At 30.6% G+C, this 21,061-nt stretch overlaps 1 protein-coding gene and 2 long non-coding RNA genes across 18 annotated transcripts in view; all 3 read right to left on the reverse strand.

The window, feature by feature from the left end:
- Positions 1-21,061, reverse strand: part of LOC122519564 (cAMP-specific 3',5'-cyclic phosphodiesterase, isoforms N/G) — a 328,446-nt gene that overhangs the window by 45,394 nt on the left and 261,991 nt on the right. For 11 of the 16 annotated variants that reach the window (XM_043639098.1, XM_043639099.1, XM_043639106.1 and 8 more), the window contains 3 exons: positions 17,920-18,108; positions 16,886-16,918; positions 15,833-15,853 (listed from right to left, as the gene is read on the reverse strand). In XM_043639098.1, coding sequence (XP_043495033.1) covers positions 15,833-15,853; positions 16,886-16,918; positions 17,920-18,108 — 243 coding nt within the window. Of the gene's footprint in view, positions 1-2,961; positions 3,765-3,954; positions 4,059-11,281; positions 11,381-15,832; positions 15,855-16,885; positions 16,919-17,919; positions 18,109-21,061 lie in introns of those variants that run through there. The other 5 variants (XM_043639093.1, XM_043639095.1, XM_043639108.1 and 2 more) reach the window with 5 other exon arrangements.
- LOC122519572 lies at positions 9,981-10,430 on the reverse strand. Its single transcript, XR_006304322.1, has 2 exons — positions 10,225-10,430; positions 9,981-10,023 (listed from the first exon to the last, which is right to left on the reverse strand). It is a non-coding gene; the product is annotated as an uncharacterized LOC122519572 (long non-coding RNA).
- LOC122519571 lies at positions 13,128-14,512 on the reverse strand. The gene is made up of 2 exons (XR_006304321.1): positions 13,972-14,512; positions 13,128-13,703 (listed from the first exon to the last, which is right to left on the reverse strand). It is a non-coding gene; the product is annotated as an uncharacterized LOC122519571 (long non-coding RNA).

Here is a 21,061-nt window from a genome sequence, read left to right on the forward strand (position 1 = left end):
CAATCGATGGCCAAGGACAATAATACTCGTTATCGCATGATAAATAAAAAGAGAGAAATATTGGTTTGTTCTCTCACTCGCACATGCATTCAAGACCGAGAGTCCCGAAGATTGCCGAAGATCTTTCATTTGTGTATTAGTGCACACGGACGCTCGCACGCATACTAGCTCGCTCGCGTGTAAAACGCGACGGAGGGATAAGCTTGCCTTCTCCCACTCTTAAAATTTTGTTCCCATCTTCAATCCAATTTTATTCGCTTATTTTTGAAAATACGAAGATAACTCATAGAACATTTTTTATGTATATTTTAATTCTCTACAACTTTTGTTTGAAACTTTTTTCGATTAAATGCCTAGATTCTAAGATAAGGCTATATTTTACCCTTTTTTACCCTTTTTCCCCAAGATGCCGGTTGCTGATTTTATTATAATTAGCACCATTCGATTCAGCGTCGTCAACTTACCCTTAGGTCAAATTTTGAAGCATAAACAAGAAAAGTTCCGGGTTTGGCCCGCGTTGACTGGCCTAAAGCTCGAGTGATGTTAAGCGATTTGTACGATGTTCCACTTGACTTGACTTTTAGTTTAACTACTCACGCGTATGAATCATATTAGGAATTTTAACGGTCTTTATAATTACTTCATATTATTAAATTGCTGAACATCTTCGAGTAGAATAAACAATTTGATCAATTTATTCGTTCGATTAGAACAATCCATCAAATACTTCATCGAATTCAAATCAAATCGATTTTATTTTCTAGCTGTCAATTATTCTTACAAACAAACAAACTTAACCCATCGAAAAAAGATTAAAAAAAAAAAAATAAAAAGAAGGAAAAGAAAAGAAAAAATTTGAATCATATCAGCATATCTTCTCTTAGCAAACAATTTTCTTTATTGAACGAACAATAGGAAACTTGAAACGACGCAAAAAGACGAATAATGATAAGAAATTGTTCCACGTAATATCTGATCGGATATCCTTCTTTTAATGGTCACAAAGAAAACGAACGAAAAATTGCAAATAATAGAAAGGTGAGTTCATTTATTCTGAAGAGATAAAGATAGAGAAAAAAAAAAGAAATAGAGAATTACGTGAACCGTGAATATTCAGTTCTATATTTCAAAAAGAAATAATATAAAGAAAAAAAGGTATCGATATTTCTACCACGTACGAATTCGATTTCCTTTAAGTTCTTTCTAAATTCTCGCATATATATAATATAACAAAATTGCATACTCTCGAAAGAAAGCTCGACACTTTGGTCGTTGGATTAGAATGAATTTTTCATAAGACGAGCAGTGATATGGTTTTTTTGAATTTTATTTTACCATGTATGTGAAAAATAAATTCCGGATAAAAACTATTATAAATTACTGTCTCGATAGTCGATGAAACAAACGAAAAATCTTTCGATCGTATTCGTAACTTTACATATATACATACTATATAACATAATCCATAATTTACCAATCCAAAGAATGTATATAACAATTTCTTATTTTCCAAGAGACCAAAGATAAATCTTGCCACGAACGACCCACGAGGTTGGAAATGTCATGCCGATATCAAGTTAACAATGAAATAAACCGATTGCCGTATCAATTTTATTATTATACAATCGTATAACAGGTAATACTAGCAAATAAAGCTTTTGATAAATGTAAACAAAAAAACGAACGGACAAGTTAAAACCTTAAATAGTAAATTATCACACAAAAGATAATAATCTATCTTGAAATTTAGGAAAAACAATATTTTGTAGCTTCGCTCGAGAACAAACGGTTAAAACTATAAAATTTCATTACGTCCTAGCTTATAATTCTCGATATACATATGCACTTTTTAACGGTCCAATTTTTCTTCATTTTTTTCAATAAACCATTCGTATATATTTGCACACAAGTCTATATATATATATATAGTTACTAATATCTGTCTATATATTATCTATCCTTTCGTAAAGCTCTACTTTCATTAGTCTCCATTCATCGTTGATCTAATGCCCAACGATCTTGTTTATTCCTGTTCGAGATTCAAGCACTACATATCGAACGATTCGCTTAACATGCTAGGGGTCATAGAGAAGGGAACGCCAACATAATTCGTTTCGTAAATGAAAAGCACAAAATGAACATCTGGCTATCCTCCAAAAAGGACAACCCACAGAAAAAGAGAGAAAGAGAAAGAGAGAGAGAGAGAGAGAGAGAGAGAAACGGATGGATAGATAGACAAATAGATAGATAGATAAATAGATAGATAGATAGAATGATTTATTTCACGAATTTGTTCATGTCATATTCATATTGCAAGAAATCGCATTCGATGATTTGCTCGACAAAACAATATTAACGAACATTAACAGACGATTAAGTATGTAACTATGATTTGGCAAAGATTTGTTTTAAACGTTTTATTTTTGAAATAGTGCCATGAGATACTAGCTCTGAAACTCTATTAAAGATTTCATTGAATTGAGAAAACAGTTTTCGTGTAAGCCTTGAAATTAAACAGACCTAATTATACAGTGATTTAAAGTATATAGACTGAACTTTAATAGATTTCATTATAAATAATATGGAACTACGCGTTTTAAATATCTTCTTGTAAATAATAAAATATATATAGCAATAATAAAGCACAATGAAAAATAAAACTATTGCTAATTATTGAAAATTTACGATATTTAAAATCAGTCGAGCTTGATTTAGGATAAGACGATTAAAGAGTTAAATGAATTTACATACTCATTGATATTTCAAATAACATTAATTATCTTATTTACGTTTAATACCCTTTACCTAAAAACTCGAAATAATTTTGTTAAGAAAGACAGTTCTGTGATTTGCCTTTTCTGTATCTCTCATAAAAAAAGGGACAAAAAATGTTTAATAAAAAAAAGAAAAACAATATATTGTTATATATTGTATATTCGAGGTTTGACTTGAATAACTTACAAATCCCTTTTGGAAGGTGTCTCGAAACATTGTTCCCAGAATACTGCCCTCCTTTGCGGTCGAAGTCTAAGGGCTGAGGTTGACAAGGTCCTTGGGAGGCCACCGCCAGCTACCCCCCCAATTGCATTGCCCGCCCCCAAAGATGGTGAACTCATACCACCTCCACATCTTTTCAAACCTCCCGTAGTACCCGGGAAGTCAATCATGCCACCACTTGAACCGGACATTTTTAGGCCGAAACTTCTTTAACTTCTTTCTTTCCTCCAACCTTACTCCTCCTCCTTCTCCTCCTCCCCTTTTTCCTCTTTCTCTTCTTCTTCTTCGTTGGAATAAAATTTTCCTCTTGTTCCAGATTTCCCATTACCAATGATCAACAACCAACATCCCTCGTTTATTTTTTATCTCCCTGATCATTTTTTCCACGATATTAATCCCTTCTATACAATAATGATTCCGTGCCTTTTGTTTTTCCTTTTTAATTTTTTTATTATTATTATTTTCTTCGAAAATCATCCCATCGATCTTTCTTTAATTTCGTTTAATAGAAGAGAAAAAGAGAGAAGAGTGTATAATAATCGATACAAATTGTAGGTGAAGGTTTTCCTTATCGATCAGCACTTTCCTCATTCAAGGGCGACCTTCTTTTACTTTTTTCTTATTTTCTCTCTCTTACTCATTCTATATCTGCGTATATGTGTGCTGTATTCCGCGTGTCAATTTTAATAATATATTGTTTTTAGTTCTATGTTGCACGATGATCACAAACGATGGTTCCTCTCCTCGTTTTCACTTTTAGTTAAATACTGCAAATTCGTTTTTTTTTTTAAAAAAAGAGGTGAAAGGGATGAAAGGAATAGAAAATGGATGTTTCTATAATAACTATGATCGACTTCACGTTCGCCATTAGAATTTAATTCGGAAATTTGAATTCCTTTCAGGTAGGGAAATACACAGACGTGGTTACTGTGTAACGTAACGATGCGGCTTACGTACAAGGTTACCCTATTGGATAATACCAGCTTGTCTTTTGAATCGAAACGAATGAAGCGAACGTTCGTTTCGTCGTCATATGTGTAATCGTTTGACACGAAGATCGCAATCACGATGGATCTCAATTATTACAAAATAACGTGGGTGTTAAGGAAATAACTACGGAAAATGAGATACCTTTATGAGGTAAAACGTAAATGTGAAACTATTGAACGAATGATTATGATACATTCATACCGATAGAAATTTTTTCCGCGTGCATATAAGGTGTAACAAAAATACCGCGGCTAAACTTCTTAAATGAATCCAAGAATTCATTGTCAAAAAAGAAAAATAGGTTACATCAATATAGACCCGATATACTTTATTATTGAGTTATTCAATTTTCAAATATTATCTTAACGTACTCAAATTACGTTTATTTCATTTGCTAGAATTCAATCTGATGTCAGATTGAATAATTATATTAGATATAAATATGTAATCATCTTTGCATGTAAACTTTCAATCATATTAAATATCTTTAACATTACCAAATGAATTACTATATACTAACAATTATAATTAGGTACGTTGCGTCAGAAATTTTGAAGTATTTTCCAAATTTGATAAACGGATAAACTGAGACATAAACACACTTGGAATATTTTATACGAGGAAAGAGAGTATCGTTATTTTAACAAATGAAAATAATTAAAGTAAATTAACAATAAGATCATTCTTAAAAGTCTCATAACTGGAAAACAAAATATGTCCAGATTCACGTTGATGTAATCTATGTTTCTTGTCTACGTATAAGGAAGTTTTGTTTCATTATTTCAGTCAGATCTTGAGTACGTATATGCAATCGATTTCTATGATTGTTATATGAAAATTCTGTATTTATCTTCTTTCTATATCTCGCGTAATAAGTTGAGAGAATGTCGTAAGAAGATTCTCGGCATTGAAAACACGTCATGAGTAGAGAAACGACGTAGAGTAATTTTCTCGTGATCTCACTCACTCTAACGTCGTAGCACTTTAAACTGGGACAAGTACCAACTTATCCAAATGAAACTAATTAGGTTGGTCCCGGGGATACTGCTCGGTTGGCTCGACAATCTCTTTATCTTGAAACTTAAACGCAATGGCAATGATACAATTGAAATGCTGGTTTCCGCGTTGTTCGAAACACGTAGACGGGACAGAGATAAATGGATGGATAAAGAAAGAATTAAAGAGACAAATGGAAGACCGGAGGCGAGAACCAAAAAGAATCCCATATCCCAATTTGCTCTTACGATCCTTACAAAAATTAATTTCAATGGGACAAAGGTTTAAAATAGACATCGAGTTTTCTATCACGTTTTCATTCGAAAAATGGATGTATTAGAAGAGCTTAACGAGAAACGTAATTTAAAAATTAGATATTAATGAAAGAAATAAGCTATAATTTTGTGCTATATATATATATAGCTATTAAGATAAATGAGTATAAAAAATAGATGAAGCTTTTTATTTAATTGTTACGGTTTTCCAATAAAGACATAAAGACATCCTTGTATGACCAATAGGACTACGTGGTAAAGAAAGAACTTTGCTGCTTCATTTAAAGCTTTGTGATAAAAACATAAACGAGCCGTTCTTACGAGTTCCGAAATAAAGCTTTCAAGCGAACTACCTACTTCCGATCGCGAAGGTCGTTCTTTTCACAGAAGGAATGCGATTGTTAATAATTGGTGAAATTTAGTGTCGCTCGAAAAACTCGTTGTTCGATAACCGAATGCCATGTAATGATTTCTTCTGCAAGGTGAGAAGGAAAAAACGAATGTGAAGATAATAAATAAAATGAAATTCTCATAAAGAAATTGTCAATAGGTAATCGAGAATAAAAAAAACACACACACACACAGAAATAAAGTATAAATATATAGAATTTTATCGGAAATATAAATCTTGTAAATTTCGATTGATATATTTATCCGTTTATCGAACGATCTCGAGTAAAATTGACAGGGAAATGCGTTCTACGTGACAGGAAAATAGTCTAAACACAACGAGTTATTGTCTGCGATAAATTTAGAAATGTTCGAGTATATCGGACTCGTTATATCGTTTCCCCGATTCGATATTGGATCTAAATCACGTTGTTCGTATAAAGATGAAAAGAACACGAAAATGATAAAGAAAACTTTAACGTTAAAACGACGATTCTTTTTGAGATTTTTTCGTCCCACGTGTTCCCACCTTATGTACGTACATACGTGACCTTTCCCATAAATTCGAAGATGTGAATGAGAATGCAAGGAGAACAAGAAAAAGAGATAGAGGAAGAGAAAAAATTGGTAAAATTTTTATAGTTGAAAATTTTGAAAAATTGGAAAAAAGTAATACTCTCGTGTGTATAATAACGTCAATCAAATCTTTTTTTTCAATTTAACTTACTTCAACACATTTTTTTTTTCGATATTATAAATAAACCGTTAAGTTTTGAAGCGGAGTAACGAGTTTTCATTTTAAAGCGAAAATGTCGTGTCAGGGCGGTTATATCGAACGAATGTTCATTCACATAGGTATTACCAGATTTGTCTCTTACTACCTTTGACCCAGCTTTATAACCTCCGATATATTGCGCGAAATTATTCGATCGAGTTGAGATTCCACGGTAAATCTCTTTTCTATAAAGCTTTCTACTCTATGCAAAAGGGTAAAAAAGAAAAAGAAAAAAAGAGAAAAAAAAGGAAGGGGGAGAGAGAGAGAGAGAGAGAGAGACAGCGATTAAAGCTATGTCAACAGGTTTCCATAAAGCAGAGATTCTCAAACTTCTTAAATTTCTTATAACATAAATAAGACTCCAAAAATATGTATATCATTATAAAAACATTTTCCGCTTATTTTACATTTTAAATTTATATTATTTTCGTAAATGAAATTCGTTTGAAGATTAAAAAATATTTTTCTTAACATTTAATGAAATATTTTGCGTAAAAATTGTACAAGTGTACAAAAAAATGTAAAAAAGTAACATAATGCATCATTACTGGTCATAGTTTAGGAAACTATAACGTAAACGAAAAAAAAGTGCTATCTTCCGTGAAATAAGGCAAAAAATATTTTCTGATAAAAATATTAATTAAAAAATAAATAGTCATGTATATATAAAATATACATTTTTATTTCTTTTTTTGCCTTAATCAATGTTACGCGCAGAATTCTGTTACGCGCAGAATGAAAAATCTTCAAAAGAGAAATATTTGTTCTTTTTTGTTTTACGATTTCGAATGAATTTTTAGTAAATAACTATACATAAAAGAAAATGTAAAGAATAGAAATGAGTTTAGATAGAATACGTCATATTATAAAAATGATAGAAATATCTTTACTGTACCAAATTACCGTGCAAGGAAGAATCGAGTTCTCAAATGGGATAAAGATTGACGTATAAATGGAGAAAAGAATAAAAGAAATAAAATATTTCGTCTTCCCCGTACTTTGAACTGAAAAATCACGAGTGTATTATTTTTATGATGTCCTTGACGAAACAAATAGCAGCTCTCTTCTTAACCATATATATAAAGAAGAAAGTAATGCTAGAAATGCAATACAGGTAAAAACGATTATATCTATGATACATTATCCTCTTCTCTCTCTCTCTCTCTCTCTCTTTCAATCATTTTGTCGCTTATTAATTAGTTCCTTAAGTAAAACAAGCGAACAAGAAAGGTGTCATTTAACAAAACTAGCGCATATATAATATATTCTTTATCGAGGCGAACATACCTATATATCCATATAACGAGTGATTGATAACGTGATCTCGTTATTATCGCCCATTTTTTCTTTTTAATAAATTGTAAAATATATACTTATATATATATGTATTATACAATCGATACTGCGTTGATAAAACCGCGTGTAACATCCATGATACACGCGTATACACATATACAGAAAAATGCATGACATCCAATGGATATATTTTGTTTCACATAGACGAATAGAAAAATATCATGAAATAGATGAAATTATTTTTATTATTTTTTAACTTTCAACGTAGTATGCATGCGATAGGAACATAATTTCTTCTTATTATTAGTAAATACGATTTATTTTTTTACGCGATTTCGTGGAATAATTAATAATAAAACGAAACTAGTTAAGATTTAATTTCCTAATGTCGTGGGAAAAAGAAAATTGATTAGAGGATGTAGGAAAACGTATTCAATACGAAATATGACTAAAAGAATTTAAAAAACAAAATAGAAAAAGAAAAAGAAGAGAGAGAGAGAGAGAAAGAAATCCCTTTTAAAAATTGCACAATTCGTATGTCGTAGGATAAGAAATGCATTCGAAAGCAAAACTGGATATTCGATCGACCTTTTATGGTTATGTCTAGGGTTTGCCACGTTAGAAGAGATGACGTAACGCTTGAAGAATTTCATCCCATGACGTTCGCGAAGAAATCTTTGTCTCTCACGTTTTATCCTCGACTCTTCACAATGTTTAAATATTCATAATAACGAATAACAAACGAAACCAATAGAATCATTAAAAATATTATCCACAACAAGATTCAAATAAATTTTTCCTATTTATTAACAATTGAAATTACACGTCCAATAATTCGTCTACGATCGAAGAAAAAATAAAACTAAAAATACAATCATTTGTTCTATCTTTTTTCTTTTATTTTTTTCTCAAGCTCTCCCCTCCCCCACCCATCTCCCCGTACAACTCTGAAACATAATTCGAAACTGTGCTTCTTGTTATGTAAACCGAACTATGTTTAGCTCAACTGCGAATTCGTGTGAACGTTTTCAATTCGTAAGTCTTCAAAAGAAATTTGAATTTTTTTCGTAAACCTAGCCAAATTTGCAATGCCTTATCTCAATCATCGTTAATTTAAAAAGTCATTCATAAGAATGAAATTTTGGCAATGTATCATTGATTCTTTCTTCTGACGAAATATTTTTAATAGGAGAGAAACACGATTTCTTATTTACAACAACGTTATTGAACATATCACTAACGTCATCAATAAAGAAATCCGATTGAGAATTAACCTTCGTGATGTAACGGATTCATCGGTAAGGAAGTCGTACCTGTGAAAGGGGATCTCGATAAAAGTCAAATGAGATTTGTATATAAAGAAAAAAAAGAAAAAAAAGAAGATCGTGAAATAACATAGAAAACTTATTTTGATATAAGGAAGAAGTTTCTTCAAGAATCCCTTTTAAAACGAATCTTTCAACTTTGAACAAAAAATATTGTCTGGAGGACAAAAATACCAAAGGTATTTAAAATTTTATAAAGTATGATTGATTTCTCCACTTTATATAATGGAATTTCGAATATCTTTATAATACAAATACCGAATATCGCTTTTCCAATTGCTTTAGCTTTCGCGAGTAATAGTTTTTGCTATTTTGCAATTTTTTTTTAATAGTGTATAATAAAATGATAATATAGTAATATTATATAATAATAACGAAATGAATTAAATTCGTTGAATTAATTCGATCCTAGTTGTATTATCTTCAAATATATTTAACCGTGGCCACTGAATTTTTTCTTCCATTATAATAAATATCTTTAAAACGATGCATTCGTAACGATAAAAACAACCGTGTTGGAAAATTAATGAGATAACTGGGTGAATCCTATATACAAGTAGGAAAATATTATTATTAATATTTCATCTGCAGAAATGTTATAATAATTCTTCGACAAATAAATATACAATTAGAGTACATTAATATCATATTTAAAAATCTTATAACTCGGCAAAAAATGTTATATTTTCAAACTCCTATTGATATAATATATATTTTTGTCTATAAGAGTATGAAGAATGTATTCCAAAAATTTTGTTATGTATTTTTATTACACTCTTTATATATACATAAAACTATTTTTGTGAACCGATTTAAAAAGGAATAGAATATGCTTTCTGGAACGAACTTTTGTTAGGAAGAAGATAAAAAACGAAAGCCAGTACGACACCCTTCGTAACGAAACGTTCCTGTTATCGAATTTTCTCTTTCCTGTCCTCCATCGTCGATAAAACTTCAGCCTCCTATCTAAACATTTTCCCTAAAGGGGAATTAACCCTTCAAATTGTTGAATGACAAAGAATAAACGTAGTGTAATTTTGAAGGGAAATAAAATAAAAAAATCAAGAAATAAATATCTTGAACGAATAAACACGTATACGTTAAATACAAACTATTACAACTTTGTTAAATGAAAATTAATTACAACATGGTTATTATCGAAAGGACGAGAGATACTTACTTTATTATCAAACTCAATATTAAACTAGTCAATCCGATTAAAACCAATCGAAGTGAACAATTTTACTTTGTTCAAATCGAATTCCTTATCGATTTTGCTTATTTCTCTTGGACAAAAGATATATATCACGTTCTCAATTTGCCATAGTGCTTAGTCTATCGGTATAACCAAAGTGTGGTTTAAACTGCGTAGTTTGACTGCTTTTCCTATCAATGGAAACTGTCAGATGGTAATGTAAACTGACAAAAGTTATTTAATCTTCTACGCTTTAAGCAAAACTTCGGACTAGTGTTTCTAAGAAAGCTCGTCATTACTTATTATGAGTTGATTAATGAGAATACATTTATAATTTTATACAAAAAGAAAAAAAGATAAATAAAAATAACGGTGTCTCTGAGTTTACAACGTATTAAATAAAATCATGATCAATATCAGACAAACCAGGAGAATGATAATAGTTATCATGAGTCACGAACGCCCTCAAGAGCCAGGAAAAAATCTTATCGAATCGAACGAATAATAATAAGCGAGTAATAATAAATAATATGAAACATTTTTACGCTGATTGGCTTTCTCTTCTCTCTCTCTCTCTCTCTCTCTTTCTCTTACTCTCTTTCTTTTACACACATGTACACCCATATATATACAGACACACAGCACGTATAAACGAGAATGTATTGAAAAGCGTCATTAATGAACCTTATTCTTTTTCAAATTTTTCGAACAATAGACCAATTTTCAGATATATTTACAAATAGGAGTATACCTACGAACAGAATGATACAAACCGATTGTCTATCAAAGCGTGATAAGCCTAAGTTCATCGACCGACTGTGATCGAATAGGGAGAAGATTGAAAAAAGAGAAAGAAAAAGTTTATGCGTGTATGAGTGTCGATGTAAGTACGAATGTATGAGTGACAATGAAAGGTGTGGAGGATTGATCGACGAACGTGTTCTATACTTTCTTTAGGGTTAAGAAAATGACGAAGAATGAAATACAAAGTGAAATAACAAATGAAAAAGAGGGAAAGAGAATGAGACACGATAAAACGTACGTGTACGAGATGACGAGCGTTGTCAAACACCTCGTGTTTGCCGCGATGTCGAATACTGGCCGGGGTGTTCTGGTTTCGCAGAGATTTCTCGTGGGGGTAGGGACGATAAAGAGGAGGAGGTAGTACGTGGGTTCACGATTTGCGCGGGAAGCATGCGCGTTGTAACCGCGCATTATCTTTTCTCTCTTTCTCTCTTTATCTCTCTCTCTCTCTCTCTCTCTCTCTCTCTCTCTCTTTCTCTCTTATTTTTACTCTTACACACTCGCTGTCCTTTCTGCACGATTATCGGTAATTGTCCCCTTCTCTATTTATATATACATATATATATATATACACATACATGTATTTCTTTCTATTTCTCATCATTGAGAGGAAATAAGAAAAGCGAGAGAACCCCACTAACGCATCAGAAAATCGGCTACGTTCCAGCGTCGAGTGACCGAAATTATTCATTTCCTACGCATAACCGATCAAACACGTTTATTCGCAATACATGACACACATGCTTATGCATTGTCACACGATTCCAAGCAAAGTTCATCGATGCAACCAGCGAATTTAGTGGAACGGAAATATAATGGGAACGGGTTTGCATCATCTTTTCAATGACGCTAGGTATTATATATATATGAATAAATTTGAAAGGATATTAGGAATAACTAACTTGCTTTTCTTTACTTTTTTATTTTACCATTTTCTTCTTTCCTATTAGATACACGACAGAGCGGAAAGGTTACTTTATTCGATTCTTCTTTTCTTTCTTCCCCGGAGATTTTTCTTTCTATTTTCTTTTTTTTTAATCGCAGATCAACGAAGCTCACAGAACAATCGTTAAGAATCTTAAGTTATAGTTCATGAGAGAAACATTGAGACACGCTTGTTCCGATCGTTCGGCATTTTCTTCTTCGAATCAATCGCTTTCACAAGTAATCTACCAAGCCGACTGTAATTTTCTTCAAAAGAAAAAAATTCATGAGACCTGACTTAACATGGATAAAATGCATTAGCCTTGTCCAAAATGTTAAAAATCTAACGTATCGGGGCCCACGTTCATTTTCTGATTTTCACTCGTATTTTCTTTTCTCTTATGCTACAAAAAGAAAGAAAAAAAATCACTAAATTATAAGGAAATCATATTATTCGCGTCTCTTCAAATTCTGAAAAAAAAATAAAAAGAAAGGAAAAGAGAGAGAAAGATAAAATACTATTATTCGTATCTCGGGAAGTTTATGGATAAAAATATTTTATGAATTTTACGAACTTTTTCAACGAATACATAATCTTCGAAATTTCTTACGGTTCGTCGTAAGGTAAGAAATAAAATTATGGAAATAAATTATTTTAATCGATTCGGCTTTTTTTCATTACGTTAGCGCTATCGAAACTTGTCAAACTCTTATCTTTTAACTTTTCATTTTATAATCGATTTTCACGAACAAAGAGTAAAATCATTTTAAATAACGATTGAAGTATAAGAATTTTTTATTTTTTCACGTTGCTTAAAAACAAAAACATGCAAATTTTTCGTCTAGTAAATATTATTTTATTACTCGATAGTAGATTCCAAATTAACAATACAAATATATATATATATATACATATAAACAAATATTTATCTATTATAAAATTGTACTACAATATCGTGTAAAATATCGTGTGTCGTCTCAATAATATCGTGGCTGTGACATTGTCACGGAACGTTTATTATAGCTGGTATAACAAGAATGATAGATAATTGGAATAAAAAGGAAATTGGTAGCACGAGTCGAGTTAGCAAGTTTCCGACGTAAACACGATGAACGCGTATATAGTTACATCGATTAGACAAATATCAGGGTCATTTGCATTGTGATACAAAAAAACTAAGTTTTTAATCGAACAACTCAAATTTTATATACTTACATACGTTACACAATTTTAATGCAGAAATTAGGAGTTAAACCAAGAGAACAATACAAAAGAATTGAGAGATGATCAGTATTTAAATTATAATGCATTCAAATAGAGTTTCTTTCTTACGTATCGAATTAAAAGATATGATCCTTTCTGCCAATAAGGAAAATAAATATCAAACAACATGAAAGAAAAATAGGACACAATTTCAATTAATTACCTGCATTTATGTCACAGGTCAAATTCTAATCTTCGAATATAGTATATATATTATATACTTATATTTTCTAATAAACCTTTCGAAGCATTGTTCATTAAAAACATACATTTGTACATTTTTAGGAGAACAAAATTAAATAATAAAAGGTCAACTTAAACGACATTCTACGACAGAAGAGTCTGCTTGATTAGGTCATCCTGGTCACGTTAATGACTTCTAATGATTTAACAGCTTTTCATATTCTCGATCGTTCGTACGATCGTCACGTAGAACAGGCTGCGCATAATATTACAAGTTTTACGTAAGACACTGAAAATAATCATAAGATTGAATTCAATCAGTTAAATAATTGTATTTACGAAATTCCTTTAAATTGATTAATCTTTTAATTATCATCGCGAAATATAATGTGAAACGAAAGGTTTCAATAATCGAGATTTAATATAGGTCAACAAATAAACGTTATAATATCTTAGAATAATTACTATTTTCAGATTATTAATAATAAAAAGAGAATAAGTAATATACGACATGTCGCGCTTTAGGAATATGGATCGATTCCAAATCAGCTACTTACAAGCTATTCGCCAAGTTAAGGTCACTTACGTCACACGACCATCTTCACTTTGTAAATATGTATCAGTTTCTTGCTGTTTTACAACGCTTGTATTTGATTGCAAAAATAGCAACAGGCCAGTAAACTCGGTGTCGTGTAACGCTCGCAGAAATTACAATCGTTCGCCGAAGTTAGTTTGTTTCGATGAACATACACACACACGACTGTTCTTTTTTTCTTTTTATATATCTCTTCATTAGTTATTTAAGAAATACTGCTACTATCCTAAAGAAAATGCAATAACGTGTGAGTATGTAAGCTCGTCAATAATTTAACGGTAGTTGACGTAACATGTGCGTCCTATCCAACGGTCCTTCGTCATGTGACTGACTACATAATGACTCGTATCACTACACTCGTTTTATCTAACACAGTGTCTTTCAACCTTTTTTAAATCGTGCCCTACTTTGATGCATCAAAAATTGAAATGTTCCTGTCTTTAATGGTATGTAATACTAAATTAGATTTTGAAAATATTTAATGTTCATTAATATTTGATATTTTAAACAATATATATAGATAACAGTGAAATTTTTAATTCGAATTCACGATTGGAATGATGAATATTAATTTGTGGCAAAAATATTGATGAATTATCGAATAATTTGCTAATTAGCTTTTTAAATATTCAAACTCGTATATTGAAATGAACGAGCCACGTTGAGAAGCACTGATGATTCGAATCTGATATAACAACTTTTTCTCGTAAACTTTCATTTTATGCATTACTTAAGACAAAAGCAATTTTAAAAACTAGACTTTAAGAATTCATCAAAATTTGTGTCATTAATTATTTTGTAATTTTCAACAAAAAAAATGAGAAAATAGTTTGAAAATGCTAGTAGTATGACGATCAACAAACGTATGATATATATGTATACATGTAAATAAGTGTGGTGTTACATTCTATTGTCGACAAGTGAACGTTGCAATTAAAAGGATTGCGCGTTAATTGAGCTTTTAATACGAGTTTATGTATCATGACTTGTATGATGAACAAAGCAAGTAATAACATTTTTTTTATTCTCTTTTTATTTTTATCTATGTCTTTTTTTTTTACTTTATTATCTCCAAAGATTTGGACTTATCGACGCCAATCTTTCGTCGAACAAACATTGAATTCATTTGCTATAGCGCGTCGATAATCTTTTTGACGACAGATGGGGAGAGGAGAAGTATATAAAACGTATATAACAGGGGACCCCTAGATGCACCGTTCATCGACTACTTGTTTGCACCACTTTAGATAAAAATATTTACGTGCTATGCACTTTCGTTCTTTCGTTCGGTCTCCTTTCAATAGAAAAGAAAAGTTATACAGGGAGAGAGATATATATAGAAAGAGAGAGAGAAAAAAATAAAGACAAAATATTAATCGATGATACACGCGATATCGATTCTATTGAAATAATCATTCATGTTAAAAATAATCAATATTTAAGAATCATATCAATCTTTTTGTAAAGCGCGTGTATTTACGTATGTACATATAAAATAAAATCAAATATGTATATATATATCTAAATCTTTACCTATAAATAAAAAAAAAAGAGTATGGCAAATTGTTAAATGATTTTTTTTTATATCTATATATAATATTCGTATTTTTGGTACAAATTCGTGGTAACCACGAGCACGTATCCTTAGGTGTTTCGTTTCTAAGATAGATCGTTTCATTTCTTTTTTAATATATACTCGAATGTAAAATGATGTGACTCTTGTTTTGAAAAACAAAAAAATGTTTTCCTCCTTGTGTATTTTCTCTCGTTATATTTTAATAATAAAAGCTGGACATCGAAATTACGTGAGTAGCCGGACTTACCTGTACTGTTCGGTAAATATCCGGAAAATAAGAATTCGCATTTATTTGAAAACGTTCCACTATTTATTCAACATGCTTGTAAAAATATACGCACACTTCTTCCTTCTATAAAATTCACTCATTTTTTTTTACGCGACTGCATACAAGCGTGACATTCAAATAAACGCGATAATATAAAATATTTTCCAAGATGAAAAAGCTCTATAATCTCGCGTAAAAAAAAGAACAAAATAGCTTCGAATATATTTTTCAATAATTAGCCAAGCGTTCAAAATTCTTCATTTTGTGCATTTGTGACAAAATTACTTGTAATGATCTATTGTTTATTAATTCTTACGATAGCACCATAATCTTGAACCTAAATACTTATTAATATCTAATCTGTAATCAACGATACTACTTCATCATTTGCCAATTCGACCGCTCAGTATACTATTGCAAGCATCATAAATATAGTACTTAATTATTTACAAGGTTTATATATCTAGTCTATGTGTTAAAAGCAATGTGGCAATGTTAAAAAAAAATTATTTATATATTCGTGTGTGCATTTTGCTACTGTACAAGGTTTTTTAAGAGTTAAAAAACAGAGAAGAAAAATATATATGTAAATATGTAATAGTGAATAGAGTGATGCAGTAAAAAGCAGAGGAAAAAAACTTATTGCCATAGTTCTTCCGTATCTTCTCTTTTTTCATCACTTTTAATTAAAATGAATTCCGTATATTCTGCCAAGTTCGAATTGAAAAGTTCAAAGTGAATTATTGAGTGGGATGAAAAGGTAGAAGGATAATCGGTTGAACTCTAGCAAAACTCATATTTCATTTTGAAAAAGTATCATGCACCTTTCACTTTTTGGTATGGAAAGAGTAAAGAATGAGACTAGATTTTTTAGTGTTAAAAAGAATCACAATGAAAAAAAAGAAACGTTTCCTTTTATATAACGACCAATTACTGTGGCGGGGGGTGTTAATCACAGATTTGTGAGTGTATTATCTAAATATTATAAAAACAAATGAAATAGGAGAATAAATAATAGGATCGAGTACATACGCTCGCTCGACAGGAAGCTCTGTCTCTTTGAACCTGCAACCCAAGGATCACATGGATGATATTTTTTTACACCCCTCACCGTCTATTTTAATAATTTATAATGTGAGGGAATTTAGAAACAAAATAAAAAACCAAAAACACATTACAAAAACGATTGATAATTCGATAAAAAGAAGAACAATATACGAACGAACGAAACATATAGACCCGAAATCTTATAGACCAAAATAATCACTAATGTTAAAGCTTGCTTCTACGTAAATAATGTTCACTTTATTTTGTAACTTTTTTTTATTAATTTATAATCATTAAAAAACGTATCACAGTGTGTATAACCGTCACCAAAGCTACAATATACTTTTTAAGCTACACACTTATGACTGTTTTCATACAGCTCTTGATCCATACGACGAATAGAAATAAAATAAATAAAATGAATCCTACGTATATATTGAAGCTCGAAACGGCCGTCGAGCATCTTTCAAAAAATCAAAATTATATATGTATATATACATTCTTTTGCGTGAGCGATTGCAGCTGCGTGCGTATTTTTATACACGAAACATCTACTACAGAGATTAACGTTATCGATTGTTATTAAAAGAACAAATATCAATATATCAACGATGCCGTTCCTTGATAACATCAAATTCTCGAATTGAGGTTCCCTACAATATCGAGCTAAACTTATTTTCTACGATTACAGAAACCTACTTTACCAACGAACGATACTTTTCGTTGCATTGAAAACATTAAAGTACATCGGGCGATATTGCAGATTTCTTTCTTTGAAAAAGATGCACGAAGTTCGTTCAATATCATTAAAATTTTTGAGAAATATTAGATCATATTTTGTTGAAAATGATTATATTACAAAATTTTAAATTATCTGACAAAATTATACGAAATTAATTGATATATTTTTATGAAATTTTACCTCGAGTCTCGATTATTATAGAAATTTTTCATAACGAGATCTATAAAAAAAAAAAGGAAGTGGAAATCGAAAAAATAAAATAAACAAAATTTCTTACCTTTCACTGGCAATGGAACTGTTTCGAGACATCGACTTCGGTGACATCTCAAAATCGCTGTCACTCCGATAAAGAAAACTCTCTCTTCTTTGTGGTAGCGTTTGGAGAACCAACCCTGCACTTGGCGAGGCTCCTCCACCACCACCGGCTCCGCCGTCCAACGTCGAAGCTCCATTTTCGACGTCGAAACTGTAAAAATAATAATACTGTATGTTAGTCATCTATTCATCCATTGCAACAAGAAATATTAGACAATCACGATAAAAATTATTGATTGAACATTTAGCGGTTTCATTTGAAAAAAAATTGCCAACCTAAATATTACCATGTTATATAATTTTGATTTTGAGAAATAACACGTCAATTTAGATTCAGAAAGGGAGGCTTTACATCAACATTGTTCAAATTTTAATTTCAACTCCTTCCATTTCAGCTATTCCTACTTGGAAATTTGTACTGACATACCCTATTTTATGATACGTTATTTTAAAGGTTTCTTTTTATAAATATTATGTCGAAAACGCTGTATATACATATAGTAGTACCATACTGTCATTTCGAATAAATCGAAGATGATAAGTTGAAATATAAAAAGTTACTGTTATGCGCAAAATATATAATATTACAAAGGTGATTAATAGAATTGTACAATCGATGAATACATAAGGAGAGAACAAAAGGATATAATATATAAATAAAATTATAAGTTGTGTTTAAAATTTTTTTAAATTTATTTAATTAATAAATATCTTAATACTTTAACTTTTAAATAGTGTATTTTAATATGGGAATAAAAAACCATCCCCGCTTCCGTTTATTTTTGTGAACAAATTTTCGTATATACGTATATCGAACAAAATACTTTGCTAAAAAGAGAGAATGATATTGTCTGCATTTCATGAAGTTTATAGTATTTTTTCAACCCAATTGGGAGTTGAAGTATTAAACATATGTTTAATAATGATTTGATAATTATTTGTTTTATTTCTTGGAACGATTTAGAATAACCCTTGTATTTGCTAAGTATGAGAATCATGTAAATGAATGAATATATTATATAATTTGATTCTGAAAATCTATTCTATGTTATTCTAGCAAAGTTAAGCTCTATCGTTGAATAAGACAAACATTCTATCTAGAAGAAGTTGTTAAACGAAAACAACAGCTGTTCTGCGGGGTCTTCGATCATGCAACTGCACTCAGGAAGACACGTACCTACTACAAAAATAGATAGAAGTTGGAAAACGATTGCAACGGATGGAACGATGCTTTCGCAAAAACAAACATTTGCCTTCTGAAAGACTCTCTTTATCCTTTCTGGAGCGTGTCTCAAAAGCAATTCACTGCTTTCACAAATGAATCATATAACGTAGTTAACGTGCGTCAATGGAAGTTCGGACAAAAGGTCTATATTTTATTGAGTACCATGAAAAACAAATCTTTCTCTTCCGTTTCATGGTTATTGACATATGTTGTACATACGTCAATTCGCCAATTAAAAAATAAAAAGAAAAGGAAAAGAGAAAAAAAAAGAAATAAAGAAAAGTAAAAATACACAGTTAAAACAACGTAAAAATTAAAATGAAATTTATCTTTTTATCCTTTTTCTTCACGCTTAATTAATATTGCAAAGCGGTGTCATTATTGTGTGAACTAATTATTATTGCGACGTTTGAATATATTTATTCAAATATGTACTTAAGAATATTTACACGAAAGGAGGTAATATTATTGTTATTTCAGTATTATTTTCAAAGTAAATAAAATGTGTTATAATTTCGTATTTTATTGCTGTTTAAATTTAATTGCATTTTGCGCATCAGTTTCAAAATAAAAAAAAAAAATTTGTCCCACGATATCGAATCCTACCTTTTTAAGAGTTTTTATCAAATTTACTAATGATATCAAATGTTTCATTTTTATTTTGATTCTATCTAACAAATATGTACATTTGAATGAAATTTCACGAAATCCTATATATATTTTAATAGTACCCGATCAAAGATGACAAAACTCGTAACAGTTCGTGAAAATAAACGATTTTTAATTACATATGGAAGATAACATCACCCTTTCACGTTCACATTCGTGTTCGAAGTTGAGTATACTCGCGTGTAGAATAAACGTTCTTTGATTAACCTTAACAAGAAATGTCTTCCATATACGCACACACGTACACAGCACACAGCACGTCATGCTTATACATTTATCCAACGTCTGACCAATGTCAAATATTGACCTATTCCACTGTGTTACTCAAGACTAAGGCTATTGGTTATATAATTTAAGATTTCTGAACTACGACGACGACGATGTGAAGTGATGTTCTGAAAGACGTATATAATAAGAGGAAAATAAAATAAAGCCAAATGATGATAGTGTGTGTGTGTAAGAAGAAAAGTACAAATTAAAATAGACCAAAAAAAAAAAATAAAAAAAAAATAAAGGAAAATACGAAAATAAATAAACACTATAAAGATTTTTATTTTATAAATTACCGCGTATATAATGTTATACCAACAAGTAGATATTTACTAGTTTGTCGTTTTCAATAGTAATCATTATGCACCATTATATAAGCAAACAATTAATGCTCTAGTCTTCTCATTCAACGTTTGATAGTTTGCGGCCAACAGCAACGTGGTTACCGAACATCACACGCAAACAATTACCGATACAACAAACGACACACGTGACAATGCTAGATTGTAATGACGTGATCAGAGTAGTCTCTTTACGAAGACAAATTTCTATCTCTCTCTTTATCTCTCTCTCTTTATTTCTATTTAGAAGAAATAAAAATAAATCATTATGTCATATTCAACCATAAAGAACACCGTTACCGGAAGATTTTCGTTAACGAAGAGTCTCAAGTATCGTTCGATCGTTTTTCAAGATATTCGATCGTTTGCGTTAGATAAGGAAAAGACTTTCGTACATATATCATGCTTGAAAAACTTCGAAGGTGCGTTTTGTTTATCAGAGAAAGATACAACGATGACCAAGCCTTGTATCGGTCGATAGAGTTAAAAAAAGACCGATTAAAGACTTGCTTCCGTTTCGTATAGAACACACCTTATTTTTCGTGTCAAATATTGTACTATATCTAATGCGTGTAATGCTTTATCCTAATAAAAGGATT

This window comes from Polistes fuscatus, unplaced genomic scaffold, assembly GCF_010416935.1.
Source record: "Polistes fuscatus isolate 324 unplaced genomic scaffold, CU_Pfus_HIC Scaffold3, whole genome shotgun sequence".
Lineage (NCBI taxonomy): Eukaryota > Metazoa > Arthropoda > Insecta > Hymenoptera > Vespidae > Polistes > Polistes fuscatus.